Raw genomic sequence first — 27,597 nt, 5'->3', positions numbered from 1 at the left:
AAGGCATAGCTCCTATTTGAAAGGGAAACAAGCTTCTCTGTATAAACAAGCAAAAACAAATTGCAGAGATTAACATGTATTATATTACTAAATAGCTCAGAAACATCAGCAAGCTATTAGAGGTCTTTTCAAAACTGAAAATCAGGTGCATTGACTAATGTAACAAACACACAAAGTCTTAAGTTTGGGGTTTTTCTAAGGAAAAAAAAATCAAGTAAGTTATGTTATACTGTAATGATAGATTATTTTATTTACCCCACCCTAAGGAAACTTACTAAGACAGGAAATGCTTCAATCACTGAGCCTTTTTCTGGTAAGGATGAAAATTTGTAGAACTCATGACTTCTATATGCTTTTTGCTTTACAAGCTGAACAGCATGAAGCACAAACTTGGCGGTCACATCAGCTGAACATGAACACACTGTCACTTCTAGATTGAAGAAAAAGAAACTTAGTCTGAAGACAGAAGTATTTTAGAAGAAAAGCAGAAATTCACCAGAGAAACACTAATTTCACAAGCAATTTGTAATTTAAGAAGTCATGCAGTACTCCAAGTGGCAAGGAAAACCAGCTAAGTTCAAAAGGATGGTTACAGAGAAATACATCTTAATTAAATGGTCAAAATTAATCAGACAGTACAGATGTATCATCTGTATAGGCCAGACTGCTGAATTGCAAATTAAGAGTTTTATCACTAACTTCAGTCTGAATAAAAGATTTTTGAAAGGACTATTGTTTAGCAATCTCACAAAGAGAGACAAGGAAAAAAACCCTTTTTTTCCTTCTCACAGAATTATGAGCTTTTTACCTATTGTGAAAATCACTTTTCTTCAATTATTACTTCTTTCAACACTACATTCAAACACCTTGAAAACTATGCAAGCCTCAGACAGTGATACTTCTCCATAAACATGGGGCATTTCTCCAGGTAGATGCAACCACTGCAGATTGTTATTGGCTGTTTTCTTTAAGACAGAATCAAGATCCTATTATACCAAAAACCATGAAGTAACTCAAAATCGCTCATCTAAGAGCTTAAAAATCAAACAAATATTTACATATTCATGGCCCAAAACCTTCAGTATTTATTCAGGCAGAACTCAAAATTATTTAAAACTAACTTTGTCAAGTCTGACAGATGCAATTTAGTTAATGTGGCTATTTTCCTTACCCGCCCATGTAGCTCCCTGGGGAACATCAATGAAGTGCCTTCGGATCTGACCAGGTTTAAAATGAACATCTGTGTATGTCAGGTCATAGCTTGATGATTCATCTACTCTGTATGTCAAAAGTAAAACACAAATATTAGTCAAACAAAATTGCAAAGCCAATTTTTGAAGCATTTTTAAATGAAAAAATACCCTAATATATGTACAATGAGGATATTTAGTCTTTAACATCAATTATATTAATCCTACTAATATAGAATCTGACAGCACAAGGTATCTAAAAGATTTAAAATGTTAGCTCCACCACACTGTGTAAATACCTTCCCCAAAATTACAGTGCCTAAACAGAAAAATCACAAAATCCTCATTTTCAGTGGATCTGTTTTTCCTGGCCAAGTAAATTGCCAAGAAGTGAGGTATGGTACAGAAGTAGCAATATTTCCATAAACAAATTTGGAACAGCTACTTTGTCTTTCCCCCTGAGGGTAGATTGTCCACCAAAGAGAATAAAATATTCTCCTTCCTTATCAACATAATTTAAGTCTTATGCTTAAACCAACGATGGGCACAATACCAACTCTAAACTCACTGTATTGAAGTCATGATCAAAGCTTCTCCCAGTGTATACAATGGCCAAATAATGCCCTCTAGCTCTATGTACTTTACTTCGCCAGGCAGAAATGAAAACCCAAACTCCAGCTGACCTACACATATGAACAGTACTTTGGTCAACAAGCCAGAAGTCACCTTTGTGCTCATGGACCAGGAAACTGCTGCCACTGCGGTTAAGCCTACCAGGACACACTGCTGTCATGACCAAAACTATAAAAAAATGTCACAACTGCATAGGCCTGCTGTAAGAATCTTTTAAGGTGTTTGTAGAAAGTTCAGGAACTCTGAAGAATTCTGGATTTACTTACCTTGTCGGTATAACAACAGTGATTGGAACTCTGAACAAAGGGCCTGCATTAGGCATTGCTGTATCATATCCACACACCTAACAAAATAAAATATAACAACTCAAAATCTTTAGTCGAAATCAAACTATAGAAGACAACATTCAACTTAAACCAGTTGCAGAGTATTTTGAATCTTTGTAGTTGTCGCTGAGGAGAAAAGGTCATTTGAGCACTGTCACCCTAGAAACAGTAAAACACTAACAATCACTGAGGAAAAAGAAAAGTTATTTTCCCATTTTGACTAATTTCACCAGAGGAAAAATAACTTAATGGTCATTTATTTGGCTTATGCTTTCTATATGCTGCTACAGGCATGTGCTATACAACATTGTATAGCCCAACTATTGCTGAACCCTGGCTTCATTCTGTATAGACAGAAATACATTGTGGCATTACTTTCTGCTCTGTAAAGCTCAAAGGTTTTATTTCTTTAAATATTATTTCTATAAAAAGTTGATAAAAGACCCCATAAGAACACACATGGGCACAAAATCTTACTCATAACACCAGTACTTCCATACCTCTGTATAATGTACTCCTCCACTCAGGCCACGTGGATCTACACGAATATTTATGTGTCGACACTGGTTCATGAGTTCTAAATGACTAGGACACTGGACCCATGGTGCATTTGAAGTTAAAGCTAAATGAAGCTGGAGAGATATTCTTTCAGTGTTTTCTGTCAGGAAACAAATTATAAAAAATAATTCAGTAACACAAACATGTGCACATAGTTCACTGTAACAGTATTTGCCATTAAAATGCACATATTGAGAAAATATAATAGGAATCAATTCCTTAAGGCCCCTGGATCTCACATTCTGCACAAAGGGAGTGTTCTATATTCTTTTAACTTGACAAAAAAAGAATAGCAGCAGTAGGCAGTAAAATAAAGGTGGTATCCAACTTTGAAATTCCTCTCCCCTGAAACAGTCAAATCTGACAAAGCCAAAGGAAGGCAGGTAAGCAAGGCTTCAGTTACCCACAACATAGTCTGGAAGCAGGTATAAACTTCCTTCTACAGATAAAGTGTTGCCTAACGCAGAGAAATACAATAAAAAGAAATCACATTGATTCTGAATGCTATGCTAATTACCAAACTACATTATAAAGCATACTAAGCAAGAGGTAAAGTCTATTAAAATTACTATGATAATCTAGTCAAATTTTGCAAGCAGTCTGGCATATTCTATAAATTAGTTTTTATGCCAAAAATGCTATACATTAAGGCACAGCTTCCAGAAAAGCAACAAGAGCAGTTGAAATGTTTTAGTTACTAGGAGCTTCCTCCTGCCCAAAAGATTAATGAAACTTTGAAATTTAATTTTAATTCTAATTAAGCTTATGTTAATTTTCAGACATTTCATCACATCTAGATTAAGCAAAGAAACCTCTATTATAAGTACAGAAGAAATAAAAACTTGAAGCAAGCTTCAACAGACAAACTGCGCAGACTCCCTAAACTCATACGTAGAGTTTCTCAAACTCAGTTTTGTTGAAGACACCAGACAAAGCACAGAAATAACCAGACAAAGCACCAGGAAAAACTACAGAAACACCTATGAGCCAGTAATTCATTGCAAATGCCTGTTTTTAGATTGCTTATTTCCTATAAAAGTCTAGTGAACAATTATTTTGTGCCACATGTTAAGTTTAAAATGCACCGACAGCAATGTAATGCAAAGTCAAGCAAGTAAGTTATTTAGGGTCAATAACCTGCCCCAATTCATATCCCTTCTGCCCCTAAATAAACTCATACCTTTGTCACATGCCAACCTTCTTGATGACCACTGGTTTAGGAAAGGAATAAACTTATAACAAGCTCTCATATGGCTCCCTTTTTGAATACAACATAACTCAGTCTCTCAGTGAGTTCCAATTTTTATTAAATGAAGCAGGGCAAAAGGGTTTGTGGGAAAAAAAGTTAACCTTATTTTCATCTGCACAAGTTATTATGGCTTTCTGTTTCAAGTTGACATTTGTATTTCTCTGCATCTCCACCTATAAAAGCTCTTTCCTACCTGTATTCTCAGGAAAGACAGGTTCTATGCCAACCCCATGATCAGATGGTGCCACTATCTGGGCTGGATCTCTGAGGTAGATTCCACGGTTGCTGCCGACAGTAACTGTGAAGCCGATGTTACTTGTGAATGATGAATTCTGAATGAGGTAGTCATAGGCTTTATCAACCTATGTTAGAAAGAGCAAGTTCAAAATTAACAAATTTCAACTTAATAGCAATTTATGCATATTTTCTTCAATATGAAGTATTTAGCTAGCACAGCAAGAAACAATGAAGTACCTCACATGCTAACTGAGCAACATGTGATTGCATGATACTCAGAAAATTACACAATTTTCACAGTCTGCAATAGCCACTGAGAAACCAGAAAGCCAAGAACATTTGAAAAAACAAACAAGGCTGAGCTTCTTCTGCTATAAATCCATAAAAAGATTCCTATTCAGACATGACTTTGAAGAAGAGGACTTCAAGGCCCAACCTACTATTCTAATTTAGGTGACTTTTTCACAGGTGGAGCAACACTAGTTAAAACATTTAAAACTCTTATACGATAAGAGGTTGAGCAATTCAAAGGAGACAGGCAATGGAATACCCGTACAAGTCTCATATATTGATATGAAGTAAAAGAATCTGGTCATGAAATCCAGTTCTGGGTCTAAGTACATGAGGTGCCACAATAAATTCACATAACAAATTCACCTTCTTGTTTTAAAAAGACACCCTTTCCACCTCACTTGCTATTTTACTGACTACAAATATCTTAAAATTCTCTTCTACTTGATAGCAAGGTACTTTCACCAGTGAAGATTAGGGCACTCTCCTTTGAGAAAAGTGGACAAATTCCTCATCTCCAAGATCAATTATAACCACATTTTAACACATGATTTAGTCACAAGCTACTAAAAAATCAAGTATGATTGCTGTATTTTATTTTTCCTTTGATATGGCTACCACTATTGCGGCTTTCTTTATCAAACTCAGCATTACAGATGTGCTTAACAGGCATTGCCTACTAGGTTCTAGCATCTCCAGAACATGAATTTTGGGTTAAGCATTTAATATCTGGCATTTTGAAGCACAAGAGAAAAATCTTAGTACTTCTATTAGACTAGAACAGGAGTGACTGTAGGAAAAAACCACGGCCAGCTCTCTAAGAACATATGGATAGAGAGACACTCAGTAAGCCTTTATCATACAGAGGATTACATCACAGATTTCCAAACTACTCTGACATCCACAGGAAACAAAGAGCACTCAGACTGTTTAGTGCAGGCCTGCAGCAAAGTCCCTGTACAACTGCAGCTGTACCAGCTGTTTTCACTGCCCAGAATTTACAGGTTTTGTCTGGACAGATTAAGTTCAGCTGTCTCTGATAATACTGAAAAACCCTTGTGGACATTAGGACAGAATTTAGGTGCCCATGTGATGCCTAAATTCACATGCAGATGATAAAAACGTACATCCTATTTTTATGGCCATGTATCTTTTTGATCAGCCTAAGAATGTGTCCGGTTATCACATTTATTTTATAGTAACTGCATGCTGAAACTGGAAGAACCTTCTCATTCTTCCTCCGCTCTCACTACATTCCCTTCCTCTCCCGCAGTGAGATTTGAGAATCAAGTAGTATGCAACAAACTGAGTGAGATCACCTCAAAAGCTGTTTTGTGGGTTAGTTTTTCACCAGCAGTTATTTATATTATACTGGGTTGTTTTTTTTTTTTTTTTTGCTTTCAAGTACCTGAATAATACCATGTCCTTGTGCAAATACTTCTATGTTTTCAGCTTTCACTGCAGTATTTTCCAATGCTCTTCTAACAGAATGAACAGTGTAATGAACATTATTAGCTTTGAGTCCTGAAATTAAAATTAAGAGTGTTACTGAATATAAGAAAATATTTGAAAGTGACAGCATTTTTTTAAGAGGAAGAAGTATCTAACATCTTTTAAATGATGCATCAATGTTTAACATTGTAGCACTTTACCTGACAATACTAATGCAATGCCTCCACATGCATTGGGAGAAGACATGGATGTGCCATTCATGAGTTGTGTTCCTCGCAGAGTCCAGTTTGGAACAGAAGCAATAGCACCTCCTGGGGCACTGATACTTACTCCAAGGGCTCCATCAGTGCTAGCATTAAAAAGCAATGGTTAAAACACCAATTTTTTTTTTTTTTTACACAATTTAAGATAAAGTTGTCAGTACTTTTTTAAAACAAATTTGCTTTAGAAAATTCTCACTATATTTTACTTCACTAAATCCATTAACCCATTAAACCCAAGAATAAGCATGCCACCAACTAAGAATTTAAAATGTCATGTTAATCAGCAGTGCCTGTTTTACAGTGAGAGGTTTCTTAATTTTTACTCCTTCAGTATTTTCCACCAGGCTTGAGTTTACCCAGCAGAATACTTCCTGGGATTTGAATTACAAAATGCACATGAACCAACCTGTTAAACACTTCAACAAATAAATTAGCATTCCATGTAGCCTATTCAATGGTTATTACTTCTAAAGAAAAATAGTAAAAGGGGGAGGAAGGCTAGAAAAGATCCAAAACCTAGACTTCTAATTTTTCATGCTGACAGTTCACTACCAGGTCAAGTTTTGAATTGACAAGCCTGTGACAAGAGGACAAGGGGAGAACATATAAAGAGTAATGTCAAGAAGTAGGCCAGGATCAGCTGGGCCTGATCCCTAAACTCCACAAGCATATTTAAGAACAGAGCAACTGTGTGCCTATGGCAGAGTTAGTAGCACCTAGTTTTCAACTCTGTGAGCCAGATATGCTCCATCTTTCTTGCTCTGGATAGACAAAAATTGCACTACTTAAATGAGGATATCCCTGTGTCAGAGTTATTAAGTTCTGTAGAAAAGCAGGATATTTTAGGGTACTTATATCCCACAGTAAGAGCTTCATATGTCTAAAATCTGTCTGAACTCAGCATATTCTAAGTATGATACTGCAATGTGACATTTGGACATATTTTATGACAGCCGTATATAAACCCATAAAAAGGTTCTGCAGCCCAACACCTCTGGACAAGCAGTGCACACCACTGCCTGAAAGCCTCTACTGCTTTCTGGGATAGACTGATCCCTGCATCAAGACTACTCTAGCAAACTTTAGGAACTCTCTAATCATCTGCATATTGCACCCTAAACAAGGAGAATCCTCCTTTGGCCAGACTTGGTCTTTCAGCTGATTATTTTACACAGCACAGTGACTAAGCACACAAAAAGTGATCTATATATGTGTGCGTGTGTGTGTCTATCAAAATTTATTACAAATCAATCTCCCTTCCTCAGCTGAAAGCAGAGAGCACATTTCTCTTTTCTCTACACAAAACATGACAATCCTTCATAGTAAGATTCTTGAAACAATATATTTGCCTGTAAACATACAAACACCAGAACAGCTAGAGAACAATTCCCAAGTCTGAACACAGGCAAGAACTCAAGAAGAGATGTTGCTATTTTTTTTATTTGTCTATCACATTACTATCAGATGATTCTGAGAAATGAAATAAAATTTGGAGTTTACATTGTCCTTAAAATTTCTTTAACACATTTCAGAAAATTTTCTGTAATATAAGGTAGAAAGCAATTTTTTCTGCCTACTCACACCTCTACTGAACTCAAAACAAAACCCCCAAATTATACCGTCACAGCAATGTTACTGAAGCCAGAAGTAACACCACTGCAGTAACAGTGTTTATTTTAATCTTCATCACTTATAGCACATTTAACTTCACCACACTAACTCAATTAAATAAATGCTATAGAAAAAAGTAAATTAAAAAAACACAAATTCCCAAACAACCTTTCCGTAACTTTTATAATCTTTGACTAGATCTACACCCAAATACTTTTCTGAAAAATACAGGCTGTGCTGAGGCAGCTCCATGCTATTCCCTCTACTCCATCAGTTCTAGATCCCAACATACAAAGGTGTAACTAGAAGAGCAGGCTAGTTATGCTCTTTTCACAGGAAAGAAATACTTTCATTTTGCTATTAGTGACCAATTTTAGATTTTGAGTTTTATCACCTGAACTACAAAGTAATCAATTGTTCTTGGAATATAACCTACCTAGGCCCTCTGGATGACCAAGTGTACTGATTGGCTGGCAGTTTTTCTCTCAAAGAGTATTCAGCAACCATCATGTCAGGTGACACGTAGGCACCAACACCTGCAAAAAACATTCAAATGTTTTAGATGTAATATGAAGTTTTATTAAGAACTAAAGCAAAGTGCTTCTTTATGAGAAGAATTCTTGCTTGACATTTAAAATGGTAATACACATTTTCCATCTCATTAAATCCAGTTATTTTTGCAAGCCAAGTGCAAAGCATCATGTTATGCAGTAACAATGCTGATGGGCACATTGCATAACAGTAAAATATGATGCAAACTCCAAGTTTCACTTTTATTCCACTGGAATATAACCTTCTCACAACAGGTAACTTGTATGTGTCTTCTCTCTCTCCTGCACCCCTTTCCTCTGTTTACACTGCTCTGCCACAAACTACCAACTGCACGTCAGAGCAATCCATGTGAATTGGCTCATGTTCACATGGCTCCCATTTACACTCCCTGGAGCAAATGGCCATATCCACACATCTCAGTCAAGAGACAGTCTTTACTGGATATCAGTTCCAAGTGCACAGAGTTTGTAAATGTCTACATCAAAGCCCAATAAAAAAGCATTTGTAGAAGAGAATGCCAAGGATGCACAGTGCAACCATGATTTTGTTTACAGCACAAGCACTACCGCTGTGGTACAAAACTACCATAACCAAGCTGACAAATTTGGCAAGGTCCATGTCTGTCTGTGTGAACTAAGCCGACCCATCAGCTGTATTTTGCTTTACCCTCAAAAACCAAAAACTATCTGGTTCACTCCAGATGGAGGACGGCAGCAAACTACTTGGCTTGCAGAGTGAATAATCACCCAGTCTTTAGAGTGACACAATGAAGTTGAATTGACAGAGTAGATGCACTGTAAGAGTAAAGCCACTGCAGACCTGAAAAGAGCTTGTTAGTTCCAGTTCCAACCCCCAATCTCAATAGTGAATTAACAGCAGATTAACTTTCAGAAAGTAATCAGCATTAATTCTACTAGCTGCCCTGGAATAGCATCTCTCCAGCTTCCAAGGCTTCATGCTAGTCTCCTTAAACACTGGTCTCCTTGCATAAGAATTCTGATGCTTAATAAGCATCCTCTGTAATGCAGTAGTGAGACAATAAAGGATTTATATAAAAATTAAGACTAAGGAAGCTACCCCCGCATGCTGGACATTTTGCTGAATCTTATAACTCAATCTTTCACTAAAATATCAAAACCAATATATTAGTCCAACAGAAAAAGAATTTTAATGACAATAATAGACTTGCACAGCAGTGGTACTGCAGCTGGAAAAATGCCTCCCCTACAAGGACTTGTCTAGATCCTAGCATGGGATTATTTTCTATCCAAATTAAAAACATTTGCTTCATTAAAAATAAGAGTATCTGATGAAGACAGATGAAAAAAAACTGTAATTCTGACAATTTAAAATGCATTGCAATACTTTCCAGAAGACTTCTTAGAATCCAACTTAGAATCATATTTTCATATGTTGCATTTACCAGCAGCTATTTGTTGGAGCAAAGCAGCATGCTTAGACAATTACAGTTGAAAAAGTATTCTTGAAATATTCAAATAAGTCAAACCAAAGATTTCTTTTGCAAATTTTACACAAAGCCAAGTTAAATCAAGACCATTTGCCTCCTACTACTTTTCTACATATGTAAGGTTTTGAATTGTAAGAAGATAACAATCTAAATTTGTATACCTAAGCATAGAGCAAGTGTCTCTCTCAGAATTAACCTTGCAGCTCAGCAGGCAATTTTTTAGATTTAGTTCAGCAATCAAAAATGCAACAGAAGTACAAAGTTTGAACAGGCAGAAGCTGAATACTGTCAAAAAAAATTCTAAATTAATTATTTACCTATTACACTAGACGTAGTTCCACCAGGACATCCAACTGTAGAAAGGCAAGGACCATTATTTCCTGCACTTGAAACATAGATTACATTGTGTTTCCACACTGCTTCATTAATCACTTCACAAATTCTCCTGAAGTAAGAGAAAGAAATCAATCATTTACCCAACAATATTGCTTTCTTCCACAGGACAAAGCTCCCATTTTTAGTACAACCTTTGACCATCCACCAAACAAGGAAGCTTATGCAGCCTGCTTCCCATACCTAGCAGAGGCGGTTCCAGTAAAGAAGCTGACCACAAAAATATCTTCTGGTTTCAAAAAGGAGAGAAAACTATGTAGTGATCCTAGGTCTTAAAAAAAATACCCCACACATCATGTGGTGTTGCAACTATAAAAGTTCTTTCTTATGCTAAAATATTATTTGAATATGTGTTATAAATCCATGTATAATATATCTGTATACATATTATAAATTAAAAGCTTTTTCAATGGGTTTACTTCTTTCAAAGCCAGTTTAAAATTTATAGTGCACAGTTTCTAACTTATGAATCATGTGAGCTTGGATGATAGCTACTAGCTGACTTACAGAAAACTCAACAAACACAATTCCACCTCTGTGAAATTAAAATACTTTAATCACAGTACTACTCACCCAGAATTTGGCCAGTGTGTTGCTTCTCCATAGCTGTAGTTGACAAGATCACATTTGTATTTTATTGTTTCTATCATCTGATAAAGTAAAAATGGAAGTCAAAATATATGCTTGTCAAAGAATTAAAGTGACTTCAGGAATGCCAGAAAGCATCTGCTTAAATTTATTTGCTACATATCTAAGAAAGACAGATAAATCTCTTGAATCTAGAAAATAATTTACTGCAGCCAGATAAGTGCTAATTTCCCTAAGAACTAAGAAACCTCTTCCCTGAAAAGCCTTATTCTTGCCATGTTCCCAGTTATAAATCAAGACATTGCCCTAAGAGAAAACTGCAGACAGCACCAGCATTATCTCAAGAACACAAAATTCTCCTTTCCTGTGCAGTTTGCCTGAACTCCAAAAAGTTGCAAAAAAATTATTGTTCATGTTGCTACAGCAAAATATCCTATGGATCACAAACATAGTCCTCTATTTTTATACCCTTTTCTTGTGTAAAATTTTTCCTTATCAACTCATTATACAGAAAAGCTCTTGGTCTTTCATCACTAAAAGGAATTATATTTTTCCTCACTCTTAAGAAAAAAAGTTAACACAAATACAGCAACATAGGTAGATACTTGTCTTCTATAGTTATCTGAGTAACTATAAAAGATGCATTGAAAACACAAAGAACTTTAAGCAAGTTGGAAGTAACTTCTGTCATGCATCAAGCCAGTCAGACACTGCAAGTCTGTTAGCCTGGAGATCTCCAAGTGTTCTACGCAATGTAAGTTTTGTTTTAAATTAAAACACTAGTATTACAATATGCTTTAAAACACATTTCTAGTTATTTTTAGGGGGTTTGGCTGTGTTATTTATTGCTTGAAGGCTTTTTGGTTTTTTTTGGGGGGATGGCATTGTTGTTTTTTCATTTTTTGGTATTTTTGCTGGAAATACTGTAAAACCATAAGCCTATAAAAAAGCAGGGCATGAAGTTTCACAATATTCTATACTTAAGACACACTACTGAGATTAATCAGTCAGTGAAATACCCACAGCTCTTATTAGACCAGTGCCAGTTTCCATTGTACTTAGTCTTGTATCACCAATCTTGATTGCAAGAATCTGAGCTCCAGGAGCCACACCATTTCGTTCTGGTTCTTCTGGAAAGTATCCAGCTGCAATACTAGCCACATGCGTTCCATGTGCTCCTGTGCAAATGAAAAGTATGTATTTTTAGTGGACTTAATCTGTAAGAATTCAATATGCTACAGTTCAATTAATTTTAACTTATTGAGCTGTAAGCACATAAATCCAGTCAGTAGCCAGTCACCAGTGCTACTGATACCAAAAGGGTGACAGTGTTCACCAAGACTCATCAGTGGAGCCAACCCTGTTTAATATTTTTTGATGACCTGGACAAGGGGATTGAGAACATCCTCAGTCACTGTGCAGACAACAACAGACTGGGCAAGAGTGCTGATCAGCTGGAATACAGGAAGGCTCTACAAAGGGATCTGGACAGGCTGGATCAATAGGGTGAGGCAAATTGTATTTTTAAGGAGAGAAAGGAGGCAGCAGGAAGAGAGGAATAAAGAATTAACTTAATTACACTAACTAAAGTTACTTTGAAGGCTAACACTTCCTACTCAAAGTTATGAATACTACACCTGAGACAACTCAGGTAGGAAGGATTAAGAACAGAAGAGAGAACTGTACAGAAACATAAAAAGGAACATTTCAGAAAAGTTGCCATCTATTTAGAAACCTGAACAGGTTATGTAGCTCTACTGAGATGGGATAGTTTCATGAGGAATTAGGAGCATTTTTCAAAGCAAATGCATCCATACCATCCCAACCACTCTGTCTGCTTCCAGAACAAACCATGATTATTTAAAGAACACTCTAAAACAGGTTCAGAGTGGTTGGAGCTACAGCTATAGTGACACCTGACGTAACAAAAAAGTTTGCATTAACCTAAATTAAGATAATAGCCATTTTGTTCATGGATACTATAGTTAAGACTCTTAAAGTATAAAAGTACAAAGGAGAGCATCTACAAATAAATCAATCATCACACTATATTTAACAAACAAAACAAAAAAGGTCTTTTAAAAAAAGATTCTCTTTAGTTTAGGCTTTAAGATGCATGTACAAGTATGCATGTTCTATGTATACAAGCTTATGTGCATAAAGTTGACAATACTTCATACAAAAATGCAAGCAAGTTTGGTAATGAGCTGCAATTATAAATTTAGTTCAGAAAATATAAGTATTGATCTTAAAAGTCATAATAACAAATGCTGTACTATGACAGCTGCCTCAAGCCATCCCAAGTATCAGAAACAGGACTCAATACAAATTACTGTTTCTCATGATACCTACTTAGCAGCAAAATGTTTTTAAGATTATTTTCATTTACCTCCACTTGTCACAATGGAAAGGAGATTTCCATCATCATATATATTCACAGAATAATTCAACATCTCAGATGTCCCAAAAGATCCATATTCCTGAGCCTCTTTGTAGGTTCTCAGCACTGTACAGTTAGTTAAATCACCACTCTCACTGGTATCTATGCAGGCTCTGTTGACAAAAACAAACAGACAATGTCCCAGCTGCTGCAAATGTTTGGTTACCTACCCTCTCTAGCTGAGCATAGCAAAAAGACTTTAAGAAGTTTGGTTCTGTGTTTATGATATCTTTAAATAGTTCTTTAAGCAACTACTTTAAAACCTGGTTTTTTATGCTTAAGATTCAGAAACTATGAAGTTTTCTAAACAAAATAATTTTCAAATACTACTAAATTCAAATAAATCTGTATTTGAAAAGCAGGAGTATGAAAATTTATGCAAGGTCAAGGAAGAAATTTTTCTAAACGTCCATGCTCAGTGCTGGTACACAAACATTTGAAGTTTTCTGTTTTGTACGAAGCACATTATCAGTAAAGAAATGTGCCATGTTACATCCTGAAGTCTGTGCACAGACACCTGTTTTGTTTAATTTACATCACCACTAGATAGTCAAAACAGTTTTATTCTGCTTCAGAAGAGAAATCCTGTAAACTTACACTCATATCGCACTGTCTTCAATAAGACTTTATTCTGTCCCATCTTCATTTGAGACCAAAATTTTGTCAAGAAATTCAACTGATACAGCAGGATTATTTTAAAGTGAAAAATACTTAAGACCTCTATAAAGAGGGTAGATATAAAAGGTAACAAGTCTTCAGTGCAAACTACTGTTTTATGTAAAGAACAAGACATTTTAGACAAGTTTAGCCATTTACCTCCAAGTCTCACCATCATACCACACTACACAATCATACACTGGGCCCGGATCACTGTATTTCTTCTCAAAAGAATTCAACAATTCCACTTGATTTTGAAGTTCTTCCTTTATTAGCTTATTTACCTAATAAGGCAAAAATAAATCCAGATTATTTCAAAAATTATTACAAGATAGGTAATCTTGTATTCTTTCTACTGCTATACATTTTTTCCACTACCTTCTCAGGAATGTTAGACTATCCTAGGAGTCACAAACATCTAGAAGTTCAATGGCTTTCAACAGTGCACTATTTATTCATGGCCTTTTATATACAACTACTTCTAATTTCTGTAAATGTAACATTTAAAGTCATTATTTTCTTAAAGACTGTTAAATGATGAAGTAGTATCTGAGGCATTTCTGGTACTTCATTGAAATAGTATATCATTTACAAAGGTAAGAATATGTTTAGAAAATTCAAGTTTTGAACATGGAAAGGATGGTGGCCTCAAAACATAGCACATGAAATTAAAAATAAAAATTACTGAAAATACCCAACAAATTTTTTGAAGCAATACCATTTTCATATTTGACACTAACTCTCAAAAGTGAGCAACACTAAGCAAACCAAACAACCATGAATATAAAGACTTATAAAATTAATCAGAAGATATACTGATTGGTAAATTATCTGCCAAAATACTCAAAAGTACCTTTCCTTCACGCATATAATTAAACATTTTAATCCTGTCAACCAGTAACAAACTATTGTAAAGAACAAGTTCATAAATTTAGACTTGAAGCAAACCTGTGAGGGAGAGCTATGAGCAGCATCGAATTCTTCTTGTTTCCTACAGGCCTCTGCTAGAGCTAGCCTATGAACAGGATCCCAGAGTTTTTCCTTGCGCTCTTTCTGCAAAATAAAACAGATGTTCCCCAACATACTGAGTAACGTATGTCAAAGTTGAAGTCTATAAAGATAATTTGAAAATTCTGATTTGAGACGAAGGCTAAAAAAGTTCCATACAATAGTATAAATAAGCATAAAGTGCCACACAATAAAAAAAAAGGGGTATCAGTAATTTCTGCACTTCTTGCCTCAAAGGACTACTGTGAGGAAGACTCCTAAGCCACCCCCTATTGCTCTGAAAAAAAATCACAAAAGAAATGGAATGAATAAAAATCAGTGAGAATAGTGTTCAAGTGCTGGTTAGCAGTCCAAGTATGTTAGCAAATCACATGCTGCAGTATTCTAACAAAATTAAGAAACAGAACTGTAAAATACTACTATATACCAGAAAGAAAAGATAATTAACCCTTACCTGAATCCTCTCCTTAAGAGCTTTAGGATAGATATCATAGCCATTTTTTATGCCAATGTGATATTTGCCTGAAGGATTTATCCAGTTTGCTGGAATCTATAGAAAAGTACATTTAGAAATAGGTTACCTAATGGCATTAAAACAACTCCTCAAACAAAAAAGCCCCACACTGTGTAAGAGAGCTTAGCAGAACAAATCTGCAAATATTGTCAATTTAATTCCCTGTCTCCATAACAGTAAATACTGCACTCTTCCAACAACATGGCATGGCATTTTCAATCCAGCTCCCAAAAAATCAGTATCAGTTCATGTGACACTGCCATTGAACATCTTTAAGCATTAGTTGCTCTGATAATCTACTTTTAAAACACAAAGCCCCAGCTTCATTAAATTTGCTGGGCAGAGGTCTGGGGAAATTACAGTACTGCAAGTGAAACCTAATATGAGCGAGTATGGTTGGAAGCCATGGCATACATCTGAACATCTCATTTCACAATTGATACAATTTAGACTCTGTATATCAGGATCCACTCATCCACTAGAGCAACAGATTCAGCCTTACAATCATCTTCTGTGCAAAATTAAGAAGAAAGCTGACAGCATGGATAGACAGAAAGATGTGATGCCCCCATATTACATCACAAATCCAATCAGGAAATCAAGAACATGTTAGCAACATTAGTTCTGTGTACTCAAGACGTCTACTGGATTTCATGTCCTTTCTGGAAGCCCTACAGCATTTCTGTTCTATGCATAGTGAGAATTCAGTGAGTCTACAGCTAGGTCTTCACAGATTTTTCAGTCTCTAAATCCATTCACCACGAGCTTAACACAATTACTCTTGTAGCTTACACAAATGTGGAAAATACTAGCACTTTTAAAGACACTACCATATCTGATATTTTTAAAGCACACTAGCACATTTTCTTCAGCCAATTTCCAAAGCTGTATCAGATACTGTTTTGAACAAATAGTTGAATGATTACCAAGCCCCCCAAAAAGCCCTGTACACACCCCTATTCAGCTACAGAACATATTAGAAATAAAAAGTGTAAAAACCACTAAGCAATCTGCATGAAAATGAGCAAATAAATCATTAGGTTTGGGTAAGATCAGGTTAGCAGGTTCCAGTTGGGCTAGCGGTGATTTTCCTCACAGTAGCTGATATGGAGCTGTTTTGGATTTGTGCTGGACACCCTTAATAACTCAGGGATGTTTTAGCTGTTGCTGGGAAGTGCTTGCACAGAGTCAAGCCTTTTTCTCTCACCCATCCCAAACAGTGAGCAGGCTGGAGATGAACAAGGATTTAGGAGGGGACATAGCTGGGACAACTGATCCCTACTTGACCACAGGCATCATGATCAGTATATAGAGTTGGGGAAAGAAGGAAGAAGGGGAGTCATTCAGAGTGATGGCATTTATATTCAAGTCACCATTTGTGTGGAGACCAGCTTTCCTGCAGATGGCTGAACACCTGCCTGCCCAAGGGAAGTGGTGAATGGATCCCTTGTTTTCCTTTGCTTGCATGCAAGGCTTTTGTTTTACCTATTAAACTGTCTTTATCTCAACATGTAAGTTTTCTCAATTTCACCCTCTGAGTCTCTTCTCCCCATACTGTCAGGGGAAGGCTGAGTGAGAAGCTCTATGGTGCTTAGCTGCCAGTAGAGTTTAAACCACAACATCTGATTAAAAGGAAGTACCTTCAGTAAAAACCAAAACAGATGCTAAATTTGCTGTTAACCAAAGAAGATCTTCAGTGGTTTCTCTGTACCACCAAATACTCACTTTTAAAGTTCTTCCAGAAAGACCAATAATTTCTCCATCTTTAGGTTCTGCAATGGTACATGTAGTTACATCACCACTGCCTGTAGTGTCAATTATATCAATTATCTTCGGTTTCCCATCAGTTGTAATCTGAAAATATGAGCACAGAAAAATTGGAAAATGCACTTGATTACCTTTTAGCACACAAACCAGGAAAGTTTTGTCGTTAAAAATATCAACTAGCTTTTTCAGACACCCAATCTTTAACTGAAGAAAATAAAATCAACTTGAACACAAGATAAATTTTCAAAGAACTAAGACCAACATGTCCTTCTTTCTGGTTCATACAAAATTTCTAACAAAGATTTAGAAGAGAAAAAAAGTAAAAACAGTGTATCAACAAAGCACAGGCAGCCTCAATTTAAAACCAAGCCTAAATTTGCAAAAACTATATTTGCAAGAATTACTATTTGTTTTCATATTATTTGCTGTGTTATTTGTGACGCCTCATTCTGGATAAATTTTATAGCAATGAGTGCACCAGTAAGAAAATGACAGGTACTGAAGTACAAACTCTCACAAACTGGAATCTCTTAATTGAGCTTAAAGGAACCCAAAAGGGACACAAGTTACTATTACCTTATTTTTCCTGTTTCAAAGATTCTTCTATGTGTTTTAATCCACTTGAACTGTTAGTAGCTACAGCTACATACACCTAATACTTCTATAAGGAGTCTGGAAAGATGTTACAGAAGCCTCCCAGAACCTAAAGAGAGCCTATAAGAAATCTGGAAGCAACTTTTTACATGACACAGGTAGTGGTAGGACAAGGAAGAATGGCTTTAAACTAAAGGAGACTATCAGACTAGTTATAAGGAAGAAATTTTTCACTGTAAGAACATTGAAACACTGGAACAGGTTGCCCAGAGAGGCAGTGGATGCCCCATGCCTGGAAACATTCAAGGTCAGGTTGGATGGGGTTCTGAGCAATGTGATCTAGTTGAAGATGTCCTTGCTCCCTGAAGGGAGGTTGGACTAGGTGGCCTTTCAAAGTCCCTTCCAATCCAAACCATTCTACAATTCTATGAAATGAGCATCATATACACATGTTTTTACAGTTCTTTATCAAAGACTGATTTAAAAAATGATGATTCAATCATTTTCCTAGTATTCCCTATACATGAACTACACTGAAGGTGAAAAAAGCTTCATATTCAGAAAAGCAGCAACATTTGTTGTTTTCTACCATTTAAATATATGGCATTTTTGCCTTTATTCTCTATCAATAATTTTGAAGTTAGACATAATGTATGGAAGGTTGTTTTGTTCCAATAATGTTCTGGAATTGTGAATTCAGCTACTGGAAGCTACTGACATATTCAAACTGTTTCATAAGAGTCACTCTGCTGCTGCCAAAAGGACAAGAGTCAGACTCTTATCACATCTCAGCAAACAAGGATAGATACTTCCATGGCCTCAAATTCATAGCTTAAAAAAAGACAAACAACAAACATAAGCCTAACCAAAACCCATACAACCCAAAAAACAACCTCCTAGAAACTCAACAACAAAAAACCAACGCAGAAAAATAACAAGCAACATCCCCAATGAAAACAGGCTTAAACAGCTTAAAAATAAATATTCCAACCCCATAGCAACCACAAAAACAGCATCAATTTAATTTCCCAGAAGCTAACAAATACTGCTTTTGAATAGGCTTGCTAGGGATGAACTTTCATGGCAGAAACCAACACTCTGTTCATAGAAATTCAAGTTCACTGGAGAAAATCTTTAGAGTATCTTAATCTGGTAAAACATCAACTGAACGATAGCTACACAGCAGTGAAAATTTACTTGGGGAACAGTGTGTAGACACTAAATTATACACTTTTCAAACATTTGTAATTAATATCTTCAATGTTGACCACAATTAACACAAAAGAGCTGCTGCAATACTAAAGCAACTACAAGCCAATCCTGATATTAGCAGCACTGGACATTCTTCAGTATGCCTCTACTCAAATCCAACTACTCAGTCATCAAAGTACAAGGAAACAAGAATGAAAATGTAATCCAAGGTGACTTGCTTGAAGGAGGCAAGTTGTACAACAACAGGCGGCCAGAACACAGATTTATGCTGCAGAAAGCTTGGGTAGTTTTAGAAGTTGTTTCCTAGCCCGAAAGACAAGGTGCAACTCCTACATTCTATGGCTCTCTGCCTCCTAGCTGAAACCTAGCAGGCCCACACATGCATGTGAGTTTGTACTGTCAGAACCAACAGATCAGTCTTTCAGTCAGACACAAGAAACTCAGAGTTTCAGCTGGTCTAAGGCTCAATTCCTCACAGCAGCAATCCAGACAGGTTCACGGTAATTCAGTGCAAGTAACCGATACAGCAGCTCCTGCTGCCATGAACTGCTCTTCGGCACACTGCCCACCAGCAGCAAGGCCAGAGTGAAACTTAAGAGTTCAGCTCAGTTTTCTTTTGCAAATCTTTTAATTCTGAGTTAAAATTATAATAAAAAAAAGTCAAGTGACCTTGATCAATTTTCTTATGCGAACAGAAGAATCCTGAAGTAATCAATTGATTACAGACAGAAGGTACATTCTAGTACATTTTGCATTAAAATTAAAAAAAAAAGAATTTTTATTCAATTAAAAATATTTTATACTGTGTTTAGAAAAAAAACCCTAATCCTGCCTTAATTATTATGGCTTGCCTATAGGCATTTGTAAAACAAATTAGTAGTTTAAAACTGAAAACTACTTTACTGTTATACATTTCTGCTTGAAGTTTTAAAATCCTACTTACATGTTAGTTCTGACTTTGTAAAGAAGATATATTAGTAAACTGAGAACACTAAAATTAATCTATGTGCATAATCCTGGCAACTGATGCAAGTTATAATAGAAGTAGAGGAGCACCAGTATCTATCACAATCACAACACAAGAAAAAGGAAAGCCAGAAGCATTTTAGCATGTTTTTGCCAGCCCATAGAATCACTGACTCCAACTGACAGCTACCGCAGTCACAAGAGGTGAACAAGTTCTTCAGCACTTTGGTCACGGGACAGCTGATCATCATCATCATAAATAAAATAAATTCCAAGCAATTTTTTTTAACTCAGTGCTGAAAAGCATGTAAAACCAAACTAGCTGCTACTGCTAAAAAGTTGTCACATAAAAGTATAAGTTAATGGTAGTAATTAATAATTCTAAATGCCACTTCACAAAATAAACAAATTTGCAAGAAGCTAAATGAATTGACTTACCTATCATAAAACATAAGAAACCACAATAGGAACAAGGAAAGGGAAAAGCACAGGGAAGGGCTGAACAAAGATTATACATATACAACCACAACACTCCATTAAATGCACCTAAAATTTAATCAGTCACTGTGCCTTAATAAGTAATTACAAACAATGACTCGGCAGACAGTAGGAAATACATTCTACCAAGAGGACTGAAAGGAGAAAATCTCATATGAAAGAAGCAGGCAAGCAAAACTTTACAGTTGGTGCCAACTGGTGGAAAAGCAATGGAAGAGGAGGTAGAAGGAATTCCCTAGGGGGCACTGGGTTCCCTAGGGAAATTCTCTAGGGTTACAAAAAATTCATAAAGAAAAGGAAAGTAAGTACAAGCTAGATTAACATTTTATGCGTTAAAGAAAGACAACCAACCGACAACAGGCCTAAGAAGGTTTTGTTAATTATTCTCTCTACAGCAGCAAGCATCCAGGGAAGAATAGAAACATAATGATATTTCCCTGTTAAACTCTGTCCCTCAAAAAGGGAACAAACAGTGCCAGTGCCATCAATGTTTACAAACCAAGTCAGAGAATCAACAAACAAAGGAACCCTACTCAGGAATGAAACACAAGGGAGCAGCAAAGAAATTAACTGTTTTGTTCTGACTAAGAACTCCACTATATTCAAATCAGGGTAGTTCATTTTAGCCTGTAATAATTATTGTCATTAACCAGAACTCAAAGTTGTAATACTAATTAATCTTGCTATAGGTTTGCAACTGATTCAACATCTCCTAGATCTAACTCTATGCCAGGATCTGACAGTAAGAAAAAGCAGCAGCAAAGACAGGGGTGAAAAAAAAAAAAAAAAAATACTCTGGAGACTGATAACATGCTTTTGCTGAAGAAAACACCTACAAAGCTATTCTAGTCTGGGTGCTGGCTATGCCTCCTTTATAACTCCCTGTGCAGTAAGTCTCCCCAGGCTGTATTTTAGCAAGCCCCTTAAGCCAGGTCTATTAAGTGGCAGTGTGGAAAGATCACACTTCTTTACAAGTTTTTCTAACAACCCTGCAAACTTACACTCACCCACTGCAACATGAATTCCACACCCTCCTCGCTGAATCTTTTACTTCTACACTCTATGGCCCTCTGCCTCCTAGCTGAAACCTAGCAGCTAAAAAATCTTTTACTGCACTACCTGAAATTTTATCCTGTGTGAAAAGAAAATAAGTTGGAGAAAACTGATGTAGTCAACACGGAAATCAAGATGCTTCATAAATACCCCTTAACGAGCCTTGGGTTACCTATATCAGAACAAAGCTTCCCACTACTGTCAATAAATTCATATTGAGGTTTTGTTATTGACCATTCATACAGAATGATACTCATTCATAATGTCTAGAAACTTAAGGGCTTTTTGCTTTTATATGTGAAACTTCAGAACTATGCACATTATTCCATTTATATTCACACCTTCTTAATTGTCTTCCATTACCTTCTGCTCTGCCCATGATATTATCATGCTTTCCTTTTTGCTAGCTTTCATTAAGCTTTCCAATTACTCTCCCACTTACCCAAAACTTCTTGCCAAAAGCACCAGCTTCATTTTAGCTTAAATCAATCAAAGTTACAGCTGTCCTTCCTTCCACCCAAATTGTCCCCTTACCTCATCCTCTAGCTTCACTGCATCCCAAAAGGAGTAATTTCAGAACACGGAACTAACGATCTGCCACGGTCAGGTCCCTGAATGAAGTCACTAAGGAGTTAATTCCACACCAAAGAAAAGATAGAAATCAACACAAGCCGTGCTTAGTCAAAACAAAATAAAGGATTCAGAGTCCGAGTGAGTTGCATACAACTCCGAATCATTCTTCCACGGACTCTTCTGTCATCACTCAGAGAAAACATGTTGAGAAAAATCAAAAGCAGCAGTGACACAAAAGGCCACATGCAAACTTACAAGCTAAAGAAATGTTAAGAGACAAGGGTTACAAGAAATAAGTGCTGAGAAATGCCCAAACTAACATCACACACAGAAATTCACAAAACCGACATGGAAACACAAAGTTGGCAGATCAAAAAAAAAAAAAAAAAAAAAAAAGTTGGCAGAATCGAATTTGATACAGACTGTTACTGCAATAAAACTCACGAGAAATAAAATGAGAAGGGTATGCAAATTGTGCCAGAAATGCACTTTTCATGTAAAAGACCTAGGCGGCTACGTGTAGCCTCGAGCTACCTACTGCCGAAGTAACGCTAAGGTTTAACAAAAACACAAAGCGTTCTTTTATAATGAGCTCTGCGTGAGAGAAGGCAGCCAATGCATTAGACTTAAGTGCCATAACACGCCCGTGGACGGCTTAGGAGGAGGAGGATCCTCACCGCAGCACCCGGAGTGACCGGCGCGGAGCCCACGGCTACGGCATCTCCCGCCCTCCGCACCCGAGCCCCGCTCACGCCGGGCGCGAACCGGGAGCGGACACCCAGCCACGAGTCCCCGGGACAGGGACAGTGCCCGGGACAGCCCTCCGGGGCCTCCCCTGCTCTCGCCGCCGCTGCCCCGGGCCGCCCGAGCGCCAGCGCCGGCTCCGTGCTCGTCCCCGTCCTGCCGGGGTCGGTCCGGCGGGACTCGGGAGCTCCCTGCGAGCCGCGGCCATGACCCAGCGCCGCCGCCGCCCTGCTCTACCTGCATGCCCGGCGCCCCGGGGTCAACGCCGGTGTCCAGCACGGCCAGAAGCACCCCCCGCCCGTCGAAGTCGGGGAAGCGGGCGAGGAAGGCGGCGGCGCCGGTCTCCTTCTTGGGCAGGAGCCCGTGGAACGGGAACGGCTCCTCGGCGGCGGCCGCCATGGCGCGAGACCGGGCTGCGGGGCCGGCGGGGACAGGCTGCGAGAGGCCACGGGGCGGCGGCGCATGCGCGGTGCCACCCCGCCGGCCCGCGGGGACGCGCACCCCCTGGCGGCCCGAGGCGCGAGCAGCGCCGGAGCTAAACTGACCAATGGGGAGCCGAGGCGAGCGGGGCCTGCTGTGGAGGCAGCCAATCACGGGAGGGACGCGTTCCACGCGCCGGGGCTGTGGCGGCCACGTAGGGCGGCGGCGGGAGCCGAGGGCACCTTCCCGCGCCGCGCCCGGCCCGGCTGTGGGGCGGGGGTGTCCGGCGTCCTCCTGACCGAAAACGGTATCGCGGAATCGCTTAGGTTGGAAAAGACCGCTGAGATCATCAAGTTTAAACTATGACCGAACGCAATGGCACTGAGTGTCTACCAGACCGTGGCACCGAGTGCCAAGTCCAGCCTTTCCTTAAACACCCCCAGGGACTGTGACTGCACCATCTCCCCGGGCAGCCCATTCCAATATCTAATCACGCTTTCTATGACGAATTTCTTCCTGGTGTCTAAAGTGAACCTCCTCTGTCGCACGCCTTGAGGCCATTTCCTCTCCATTTCCTCTGAGGCTGCCACTGGCTGCCAGGGAGAAGAGGCCGACCCCCGCCTGGCTGCACCCTCCTGTCAGGTGGTTGTAGCGAGCAGTAAGGTCTCCTTTGAGCCTCCTTTACTCAAATAACCGATGTGCAAACATATACTTAATGATTTTTTTTCTTTTTTTTTTTTTTTTTTTTTTTGTCTGCTGATTCATTGTTCAGGATAAATAGGTCCCGCAGTGGCAATATCAGTGCAACTGTTTAGCAAAGAGCAGGTAAAACCCCCCAAAACCAAAAACCAACCAACCAAAAAACCCCAACCAAACAACAAACCCCCAACCACACAAAACAAGCAAACAAAAACAAAACAAGGAAAGCCAAAAAAACCCTAACAAAAAAAACCCAACAACAACAAACCAAAAAACCTCCAACAACAACAACAACAAACAAACCCAGAAGACTATCTAAAGGGGGGAAAACCCCAAAACAAGCTGAAAGGACTACCTAAAGGCTATTGGAAGCTCAAAATAAAAGTTTTGGTGATGTTGTTAAGGGAAAATCTCAACTTTGAACAGAGGTCAGAGGTTTCAAAAGGTATTTTTCTAGCTTTCATGCTCACATACAAACTTGCTAAAGAACCTGAACTATGGAGTCCTAGAAAACACACACAGAATGTCTTTTGGGATCATGCCTTGTTAGTGTCTGACACATGCCCCTTCAGCCATTTTAGGTGGTAATAAACATAAACCTGGTAGATTTCTGGAGGATCACTTTGCTTTCTTCAGGAAAGTTTCTATTTAGAGACACCTTGGCAGACAAATGTGTTAGTGAATTCACTGTAAAGCAGTGGGGATTTTGACTTCTGAGAGTTCTTCTGTTTATCTTTTTTTGTTTCACAGGTCTGATGAGATAATTATTGAATGTTTGTGAGACATTAATCTTCATTGAAATGGAGCAGGCATTTGTTCCTTCTCTTGAAGTAATGGGGGAGGGTTGCTAGCAAATAGGTGTACTTCATTTTTTTCCCCCATTTTGTCAGCTACTGTCAGCATTGTCTTCTAGCTCACTAATGCCTTTAGAGATCCATATGATTTTTATACAAGTACTAAAATAAACCTGAAGAGCACTGCCTTAAAAATACACAGTATTAAAAAAGTGAAAGCTGTACGGTATGAACGTAGCATGTAAATCAATCTGCTTCCCACTTTGCTTTTCAATTATAAATCAAAATTTTACATTTTGATGTCAAGATACCATGTACTTAATTTTCTTAGCATGCTGATGATGTCTGACTGCCATAACCAGATTTTTAAAAATATATATTATGTAAAACTTTGACTGATTTTACTATGGTGGAGAGAATTATTTTGACAAGGTGATTGTTCACTTGTTTAATACCTAATTCACTGTCCATTTGAGTTTGGTTTTCCTTCTGTCTATCATAGCTAGTGCATTTCAATGGGAGAAGCTTGTATTTCTGGCAGCATGTTGACGTGAACAGAAGTCTCATATGCCCCATAGTTTGAGACATTAAACTACAACAAATTCTCAAAATATTTCACATCCCATTCAATGGAAAAACTGTATGTTATAATTTAGAAACATTTGTTATAGCCCTGAGAATTTCTTCCCTGTTCACTTGCCTTGGTCTCAAAGTACCACAAACAACTCATCTAATTAGCAGGTACATATTGTTCAGGTATGTATAATTTATGTGCACTGCCAAGTGGCAGGGCAGGTTCTGCAGGAGAACCCAGGATTTGGGGAAGGTGTGCTAATCAACCTTTAGCTGACTTGAAAGTGATACCATGAAAAGAAAAACAATTTTGGTGGCAATCTTCAAAAAGTAGCTATTTTATTAATTGTATAATTATAACTATAGTGTTAGGACATGAGTTTAAGGATAAAGTTGTGCATCTTACTGAGACTTTGCAGATCCTGAGCATACTGAGATTTTTTTTGAATTTTAAACTTAATCCTGCACTTCTCAGGCTTCTTATGTTTAGTGTGCTAGGTTAAGGGTTGACTAACATTCCCAAGTCCTCCACTAAATCATGTCTTTAAGCACCACATCTGAATCTATTCAAATACTTCCAGTGATGGTGACTCAACCCCTTCTATCATGGGCAGCATGTTCCAGATGGGGAAAAACTTTTAAATCAGGACCTGTAGCAGTAATAGGGTGACTAAAAGAGAATAGATTCAGACTAAATGTAAGGAAAAGTTTGTTTTATAAGGAGAGTAGGGAAACACTGTAACAGCTTGCCCACAAGAGGTGTGGATGCCCCATCCCTGGAAACATTGAAGGTTAGGTTGGATGGGGCTCTGAGCAAACTGATCTAGTTGAAGATGTCCCTGCTCATTGCAGGGAGATTGGACTAGATGGCATTTCAAGGTCTCTTCCAACCCAAACCATTCTGTGATTCTATGAACCTCTGACCAGTTAGCTAGATTTACATGGACATGTGATGCTCCAACAGATTCTGCTCTGAATACTCCCAATATGGATGTGCTCCTAGGTCTGCATCTGAGACCTGGCAAAGCTGTTCTGGTCTTGACAGCCATGAGTGATTCCTCATATTGCCCACGTGTCAGATGTGCCAGGATATGGAGCTGGCCGGTGATCACCTTTGATTTCATGTGCAGCCTAATGCACAGTGGATGAGAAGGCTGAGGGCACCTGCTGCATCTTCTGCCTGATGTTACACCCAGAAGTCCCATTCTGGTCTTAACATCTCTTTTCTGTCTGAGCATGCATCTTTCTGCAAATGAAATGCTCTAGCTGCTGCAAGGTTCTCTCTGAGTCAGACAGTTCTGTTTTGCATGGAAACATCCCAAAGCGAACCCGAAACAACATGACCTAATATCTTTCTAGTACAGGCATTGACATGAACGTAGAAGTACTGGGCTGTTTGTTCTTTCTCCAATTAATGTTAAATTATTCTATTCAAAGTATCAATTGGAGTTGCGCACGAGCTGTTTAAATTTCAGTTGCAACAATTACCTTAGTCACTGTGTTTCACATTTCACCCACTCTTTCTTTCAAACCTGCCTGAGTTACAACATGTGGAGAGGAGGAATCATTCTACCAGTTAGGCGGTGAGAGGATGTGTTTGATTAAATTGTATTAGCCAAGCACTTCAGTGGTTTGAGTGAGGTCATTAATTACCAAGGGTCCCAGTAGATACTCTTCCTTATTCCCCCTTTATGAGGGAGGACTGGCTTCAGGGAATAATGGGAAGAGATGATCCTTGAATGAGGTGGATGTCAAGATATGATTTAATTCCTGCCATTGCCTCTGTCTCCCTTTCCCATTGCCTCTTGCTATTGTTGTGTAAGCATAAAACAACACAAATCCTCCATAAGAAGCAGTTTCCAACTCAGCCTGAAGCTTGGCCATTCACTCTTGTTCTTCTGCTCCCCAAGTTACTTGTGCTGTTGTGACTTCTTGATGGAACTGGTAAAGGAATAAATCTGTCTGAAAACTATCCCACATAAGTGGTTGGGAGCTGATACTTGAGACAGGCTCCTGTACCATGCTTATGCTGGTGCAGAGTAGGGATGATCCATCACAGTACTCCTTAGTCAAACACACCATGGAACTAAGGCATTATATGAGGGAACTTTGCCACTGCACTCTCTGTCAGGGAAACTGGGTTTAGAGGATTTGGGGTTTTGGTTTTTTTTTTTTTACCAGGTTCTGTACTGAGCCTTCTGTAAAGTGCCTGCACAGCTATGAGCCTATGTAAATTTTTTTGTGTGTATCTAATAAAGGCTTTCAAAGAAGGCC

At 38.2% G+C, this 27,597-nt stretch overlaps 1 protein-coding gene across 4 annotated transcripts in view; it reads right to left on the bottom strand.

Moving 5' to 3' along the window:
• The window catches only part of TPP2 (tripeptidyl peptidase 2), a 52,852-nt gene extending 29,508 nt beyond the window's left edge, over positions 1-23,344 (bottom strand). For 3 of the 4 annotated variants that reach the window (XR_014956007.1, XR_014956006.1, XM_021530234.4), the window contains exons 1-17: positions 23,075-23,288; positions 17,156-17,284; positions 15,371-15,466; positions 14,857-14,961; positions 14,068-14,192; positions 13,201-13,364; positions 11,835-11,989; positions 10,797-10,873; positions 10,148-10,275; positions 8,247-8,346; positions 6,137-6,285; positions 5,893-6,008; positions 4,150-4,318; positions 2,650-2,807; positions 2,090-2,166; positions 1,172-1,278; positions 276-430 (exon numbers count right to left, since the gene is read on the bottom strand). Coding sequence is in view for 2 of the 4 variants with exons in the window: in XM_021530234.4 (XP_021385909.2) it covers positions 276-430; positions 1,172-1,278; positions 2,090-2,166; positions 2,650-2,807; positions 4,150-4,318; positions 5,893-6,008; positions 6,137-6,285; positions 8,247-8,346; positions 10,148-10,275; positions 10,797-10,873; positions 11,835-11,989; positions 13,201-13,364; positions 14,068-14,192; positions 14,857-14,961; positions 15,371-15,466; positions 17,156-17,284; positions 23,075-23,236 (2,172 nt within the window). In the remaining 2 variants the exon portion in view is untranslated. Of the gene's footprint in view, positions 1-275; positions 431-1,171; positions 1,279-2,089; positions 2,167-2,649; positions 2,808-4,149; positions 4,319-5,892; positions 6,009-6,136; positions 6,286-8,246; positions 8,347-10,147; positions 10,276-10,796; positions 10,874-11,834; positions 11,990-13,200; positions 13,365-14,067; positions 14,193-14,856; positions 14,962-15,370; positions 15,467-17,155; positions 17,285-23,074 lie in introns of all 4 variants that reach the window. The other variant, XM_021530235.4, reaches the window with a different exon arrangement.
• Positions 23,345-27,597: the final 4,253 nt, after the last annotated feature.

This window comes from Lonchura striata, chromosome 1, assembly GCF_050655825.1.
Source record: "Lonchura striata isolate lonStrDom1 chromosome 1, ASM5065582v1, whole genome shotgun sequence".
Taxonomy (NCBI): Eukaryota; Metazoa; Chordata; class Aves; order Passeriformes; family Estrildidae; genus Lonchura; species Lonchura striata.
This window is presented reverse-complemented; position numbering and strand designations above follow the sequence as displayed.